The sequence below is a fragment of the Grammomys surdaster genome, unplaced genomic scaffold (assembly GCF_004785775.1).
Source record: "Grammomys surdaster isolate TR1022 unplaced genomic scaffold, NIH_TR_1.0 65, whole genome shotgun sequence".
In the NCBI taxonomy this organism is placed as follows: domain Eukaryota; kingdom Metazoa; phylum Chordata; class Mammalia; order Rodentia; family Muridae; genus Grammomys; species Grammomys surdaster.
In genome coordinates this window covers 2,496,233-2,503,158 of record NW_021604567.1, presented here as the reverse complement: position 1 = coordinate 2,503,158, position 6,926 = coordinate 2,496,233, and the positions used below count along the sequence as shown (strand labels likewise).

The following is a 6,926-nucleotide window of genomic DNA, read 5'->3' as shown; positions in this document are numbered from 1 at the left end:
TCCTGTGACACAGGTGGGCAATACCACCCTCCTGTGACACAGGTGGGTAAGACTCCCCTCCACCATCCCTTGCCTAGAGTCTTCTGTTGTGTCCAGTGCCTGTTGCTTCTTTCTAGTACAAGTAAAGTTTAAGCTAGCTACTTGTTCTTATCTTCAGTGCCTCAAACACTAATCCCTTGAGCACACAGCAGCTCCCACTTTCCTATTCAATAGGTTCAGGGTGAGTTCAAAGAACTCAATGCCTAACAAGTTCCCAGGCAATGATGACACCTCTGGTGTCAAGAACACACTTACAACACTCTGGGCTAAACCAATCATGGAAATTCCACTGTCCCACTTTGCTGAGAGTCCGGTTCATATCCATGCCAATCTAAGCCAATCCAGGAATACAAGAAATACAAACGGCATCTGGGTGATGTTCACAGAAAAGTAACTTAAATGGAGAGGTAGAGAAAACATTTTTAAAGTAAAAAATTAAAAAAAAAAACAAAAACAAACTCTAGATACAAAGAAAACCCAAGCTAGAAAGGTTGATTGTTGAATTTTGCCAAACATCCAAACAAAAGACCAACTCTTTACAAACTCTGCCACCTAAGAGGGACACCATCCTAACATATTTCACGAGGGCAGTGTTTTGCTGCCTCTGTAGCCAGACTCAGACATTATGCGGTGGAGGGATCACTAATGACCATCATCACTCGGTAGCAGACGTACAGTCTAAATAGTTTAGAAATCGAGCCTTGTATGCAGACTTTTCATCGTCACCACATGGAGTTTACTCCAAAAGTGAGAGCTTGGTTTAACGTTAGAACATCAAAGTGAGGGACAGAAACTGAAGGAGGGGCGTCTGGAGACTATTCCACCTGGGTATCCATCCCATGTGCAGTCACCGAAGGTAGATGCTGATGTGGATGCCAGGAAGTGCATGTTGATAAGAGCCTGATACAGCTGTCTCCTTAGAGGTCTGCCACAGCCTGAAATATACAGAGGAGGATGCTCACAGCTAACCATTGATCTGATCAAGGGGTTCCCAATGGAGGAGTTAGAGAGAAGACTGAAGGAGCTGAAAGGGTCTGTGGCCCCATGAGGAGAGCAACAATACCAACCAACCAGAGCTCCCAGGGTCTAAACCACCAGCCTGGGAACACATAGGGAGGGATCCATGACTCCAGCTGTATATGTAGGGGAGGATGGCCTTGTCAGGCATAGGTGGGAGAGGAGATTCTTGGTCCCATGAAGGCTGGACACCGAGTATGGGGGAATTCTAGAGTGGGGGAGTAGGTGGGAGCACATCCTCATAGAAGCAGGAGGAGGGAGGTTGGGATAGGAGGTTCCTGGGTGGGGGGTGGGGGGGTGATGGGTTAAGGGGATAATATCTGAAATGTAAATATAATATCCAATAAAAAATTATTATAAAAAAAGAAATGCTAAGAAAAATTAGAACATCAGTGTAACTTACTATACTAACTAAAGTGGAAAAAAAACAATCACGTGATGATCTCAATAGACAAAAAAAAAAAAAAGCACTTTACAGTCATTAAAAAGAAATCCCAGTAAAATGGGAAACAGAGCTGTTCTCAACCCAACTGAGGTGCTATTTGAAGACACTGCAGCATTCTGAGGGTAAGAGATGAACACTTCCCACAGAGCACAGTCAGGACACTGGGCTCATCGTTCCTAGCCAACCCTTGATCAGGCTGAGCAGACCAAGAGCATTTAGCCCAATACCCAGTACATCTGTCTTTATCTACACATCACAGGTATACAGGCTTCACTGAGGACATTGTCCATTTAAGACTAGTAAGTGTAGTAGCAATGTTTGTAGGATTACACTAACGTGTAATCATGCGTCTATACATACCGGCCAAAAAAAAAAATACCGAAACTTTCACATGTGCCCTTTTCCATTTGCGAGAGCATTTTCAAAACTGCCAAATGCATGCACAAAACTAACAAACAGGTCTACAAGATTTATACAAGAGAAACTACAAAACCATTCTGAGAGAAATCAAAGACCTAGCTGATGGAGAGATATACCTATCCGGCTGCTGGTTCAAAGACTAAATACTGTTAAGGTCCAGGTTGTCCTTAAAGTTATTTTTATAATTTAAAAAGAGTTCCAGTAAAAACCCTAGCAAGGTGTGTGGGAGTGGGGGAAGGGAGTGTGTGTTAATGTAGAAATGATTCTAAAATTCACATGGAAATGAGAAGATCCTTCAATAGCCAAACACCAACAAAGCAGGAGTCTTCACTAACTGGTGAGCAGCACTGACGAAAACAGCTTAGTGTGGCATGCAGGTAAGTACAGCAAGCATAGGACACTGAATATTCCCAGGGCAAAAAGGTCAACAAAGGGCGGTTTTCTGAACAGACGACGCGGGTGTTAAGGATAGCGGTGAACAAAAATGTGAGCTCTAGACTTCATACAGTGTCGTCAACTAACTTAGAAAACAAAACCGAAACTGAAAAGGATTTTTCTTTGTTAGAAACCATAGGGGGAAGCCTGTACCCCAAGATCAGCAAACAGCCCTTTACTAAAATCTCTAAGACTGACATCATGCGTGATCCAGAAGAACGAGAGGTGTCACTGAGCCTGACCAAAAATAAAACCTTCTCCCTTGGGAAACACTGCTAAAAGATTAAGAGGCAAACCTCGTGTTTGGAGATGTTTGCAAACCGTGGGCTGACAAGGCACTTTAACAGACTACCTCCTCCAGCCGCACATAAGAAATGACTGAGGCACGCTGCAAGCCCGCCATGGGATCCGAAGGAAAGGCACACTGCCGTGGCATTCTAGGCTGGGGACTCGAGGGCTTTACAGCCACCATGCAGGTACCTGGAGTGCTCTGGAAGCATTAGCAGGTGGTTTAAAGTTTTTAAAGTAAACCTTGTTGGCTACTTTTTCATCAGAAAATATTTGCAAGGTTTTCATACAAAAAATAATGTCTAAAATGTTTTTTTAAATTCTGTAAATTAGGTGACCTGAAAATCATTCAGTGCATCTGAGTCGGATTAACAATCCCTGTTTTCCCACCTGGAATCTCTCCGTGTTTAAAGAAGGGAGTCTACAGATAGTGTGCCGTATGTCCACACAAACAGCTTTAAAGCAGTGAAGCGTCAAGTATTATGATTGACTACCATATTTGATGTGTAAAGTTAAACTTCCTTCCATTTAGATTTGCTTGAACCCACATTAAGGACTAATGAGCCGATCCCACTAAATTGCACGTTGTAAGACTTAATAGACTTTAAGACTTCAATGCTCTTTTGATGTTTTAAGCAAAAGGAGTAAAAAACTAGAAACCAATATACTTGGATAGTTGGATAACTGTGGTAAACTGTACTTGGTACACATGTACTAGCATTAACCAGATAAACAGTAATACCATAATAAATCTGAGAGCCGGTCATGGTGCTACACGCCTGAAATCCCAGCACTCAGAAAGCTAAGCAGTAAGGCATGGACTTCAGGGCCAGCCTGGGCTACAGTTGAGACCTTCTCTCAGGAAGACAAAATAATAATAATAAGAGTAACAACAACAATAATAATGATGCTGATAGTAGATTTTTAAAATATGCCATATTTTAAAGGGATTCCTCCTTTGTATTTCTATCAGGATTATAAACCAATCTCTTCCCATTGTTTATAAACACATCTTTAAAAAAATCAAAGACTCAGTCGATCTGAAATGAGCACAAGGGTTGACAGGCATTAGTGAATCATAAAAGCCACTGCAAGACCATTTTTCAATACTATATTCAGGCTGAACTACATTTAGGTTGTACCCTCCACCAAAATGCAGTTTAGAGAGAATGGCTTCAAGTTCCAGGAAGTGTTGAGCAGTGAGACTTGCATACCATAAGATACCCACACAGTTCTCAAAATCAAAGCGACTGGCAATTAAAGTTTCAGGGTACTTGCCATGTATAGGCACCAATGAAAAAGGAAGACTGTAGTTCCCAATACCAAACCAGTAAGATTCTCCACCTCCCATTTCCCTTCCATGGAATCAGTAACAAGATACAAAATGAAAAAAAATATCTGATTTTCTTCAATAAAAGCACAAAGACAGAAGGATGCAACTCTTCCTCCCACTACTGTTACCCTGGTGTGAACACTGCTCAGTTTCCCCACGTGAACCCACACTCCTTTTTATCCAGCCACTCTTAGGGTAATGTCTACACCCCTAGTGTATGCCCATCAAACAAGCAAGCAAACCCCAGCAGAAGATACTGCAGGGACAAGCCTCCCATGAGCAAGCAGCAGGAAAACACATAACACGGGGTCTAGGCACCTGTCTCCTTCAAAAGGTACCCATTCACGAGCAGAAACACCCAGCTAATCGCATTCCCATTGAGTAGATGCTTCCAGTCTCCCCCACCCTTACAATCAACCTTAAAAGTTTCTGAAACTAGATTAATAAAGTGTTCCTAACAGCACTGTCTTAGTTAGAGTTACAATTGCTGTAATTAAACACCAGGACCTACACACAGCACCTTGGAGGGCAGGGGAAGATTTATTTGGCTTACACTTCCACATCACAGTTCATCAGTAAAAGAAGTCAGGACAGGAACTCAAGACAGGACAGGAATTCATTCAAGACAAGAACTCAAACAAGGCAGGAATGTGGAGGCAGGTGTTAAATGCAGAGACCATGGAGGGGTGCTAGATACTGGCTTGCTCCCCATGGTTTGCTCAGCCAGCTTCCTTGTTTAACCTCAGGACTACCAGCCTAGGGATGGCAACACCCACAATGGGCTGGGTCTTCCCAAATAGCCATTAAGAAAATGTTCTACAGGCTTACCTACAGCCTGATCTTATGGAGGTGTTATTGAGGTATCTGCCTCTCTAATGACTCCAGCCTGTGTCACGTTGGCATAAAACTACCCACTTTTCTTCAATGTGGTTTCATTTTTTATTAAAATTAATGAAAATTCCTCCTAAGTTCAATTAAAAAAAAAAGTAGTGCCTCCATCTGTTCCCTCTATGCTGTAACTAGCCTTCACTTTGGACAGACTAGGACAGCACACCTTTGATAATCAAATCAGTATTTGAAAGGCTATCAATGAAAATACAGAGAGATGGCATCTATAACTACACAACTCAACTGCAAGAGCAGATGGCTGAGAAGAGACCCATCACTAGGCGGCTTCAGATGCTACCAAGAGGGGCTGCACACCAATCCTGTGCAACGTTCGTTTGTAAGGAAATAGCAGTAAGCAGTGGAGGGCAGGAGACAAGCATCGTCACCACACACACACACACACACACACACACACACACACACACACACGGGGGTGGGAGTGGGGGGGAGCAGGGCTGAGCGACAAGATGGCATGAGTTGTGCGTTTAAGGCTAACGAGGCGCTTGGGACTCCGTAATCAGCAAAGAGCAGAGCACGAGGCAGATGGCAGGGATCAGTTCCTCCTCAGTCCCCAGTCGATCCATTAGGCACAATCATAAAACAGGTTTCTGCCCCCATGCAAAGCTTCTGCTCAGGGCTTGGCACCTGCTAGGCCTCTGGGTCCCCTGCCTCCCACGCCCCGCCCCCGCGTGCTGGGCCTCCGAACTCCGGGGGGAGGGGGGCGGCGGAGCTCGTCCATACCAGGTGTAGTCGTCTTCCTCACTCCAGGCGGCCAAGCTCTCCAGGTCCAGCGGCTCCACCTCATCCAGCAGCGTTGGAGGCGGCAACGGCGGCGTGGCGGCTTCCCCAGGCGGGGTCCCTGCGGTCCCCGGTTCCGGGCTGCCACCTCCACCGAAGAAGCCCGCCGCGGGCTTGGAGTAGACGAAGGGCGCGTCGGAGGGCTGCAGGCTGCAGAGCAGGGAGGGCGCGGGGCTGGGCAAGCAGTAGGTGCCCGGGAACGCGGGGCCCAGCGCCCCCGGGCCCGGGGAGGTCGTGCTGGCCGGGGCCCTGTGCGTGGCTAGCGGGCTGCAGGCCCCGGCTGGCGGCGGTGCGGAGGGCGGCGGCGGCTGCAGCAGCAGCAGGTGCGGGGCGGCGGCCGCACTGGCCGCCCGGCTGCGCAGCTGCTCGTTCTGCTTCTCCAGCTTGCGCACCAGCTCCTGCAGCTTCTTCACCTCCAGCTCGGCGTTCACCACCGGCCCCGGGCCCGCGCCGGAGCCCGCCACCGGCGAGGCGCATTTCACCTGCTCCGCCATCATCGCGGGAGCCCGGAGCGCCGCGGCGAGGAGGCTACGCGGGCCCAGCTCGCGCAGCCTACCAGCATCAGCACCAGGGCCCAGCCTCCGGCCGAGGAAGCGGCAGCCGAGCAGCTCTGCACCGTGCTCTGCTCTAGCGGCTCCGGGTTTTAGCCGCGGCCCCTGGACGGGGCGGGGCGGAGGGGCGGAGCCTCTGATGATGGCTGCGTCGAGGGGGCGGGACCTGCGGCGGGGACCCGCCCTGGGCATCCGCCTGCACCCACGCCACCTAACCTCAGGTGCCTTGATTGGACCTGGCCTGAACTTCCCCCCGCTCGCACTTCCTCCGCTTTGGGCGACAGAAACCCACTTCTAGGACCACAGCCAGGGGCGGGATCTAAAGAAGTAGCAGGTGTCTGTTGCAGGGAGAAACCTACCCAGGGCCGATGGCTACCCTTCTTACAAAACCACTTTTAGACTTCATCGTATTGCCATATGCTAATGAGACCTCTTGAAAGCAGAAGATCTGGGGAGCATGATGCTGAGACCCAAAAAAAAACAGATGCTTTGGGTCTGTTTGAAAAGATGCGGCTAAGGGCAGTATTGAGTAACACAGAAACAAAATGGTGGGATAGGAGAGGATGAGGAGGGAAAGTGAGAAATCCCTGTCTCTATGAGGGAGAATGGCCAGCTGCTGAAGAGTTAGGCATTCACTTAAGTCTATCTAAAATAACCATATATGAACTATCCCCATCGCTCTTTCACCATTAAACGAGAATTTGGTTTTCAT

General features: G+C 47.7%; 1 protein-coding gene across 2 annotated transcripts in view; it reads right to left on the bottom strand.

The window, feature by feature from the left end:
* The window catches only part of Slain1 (SLAIN motif family member 1), a 53,601-nt gene extending 47,441 nt beyond the window's left edge, over window positions 1–6,160 (bottom strand). For both annotated transcript variants that reach the window (XM_028771645.1, XM_028771655.1), the window contains exon 1: window positions 5,607–6,160. In XM_028771645.1, coding sequence (XP_028627478.1) covers window positions 5,607–6,160 — 554 coding nt within the window. The remainder of the gene's footprint in view (window positions 1–5,606) is intronic.
* Between the last annotated feature and the right edge of the window lie 766 nt (window positions 6,161–6,926).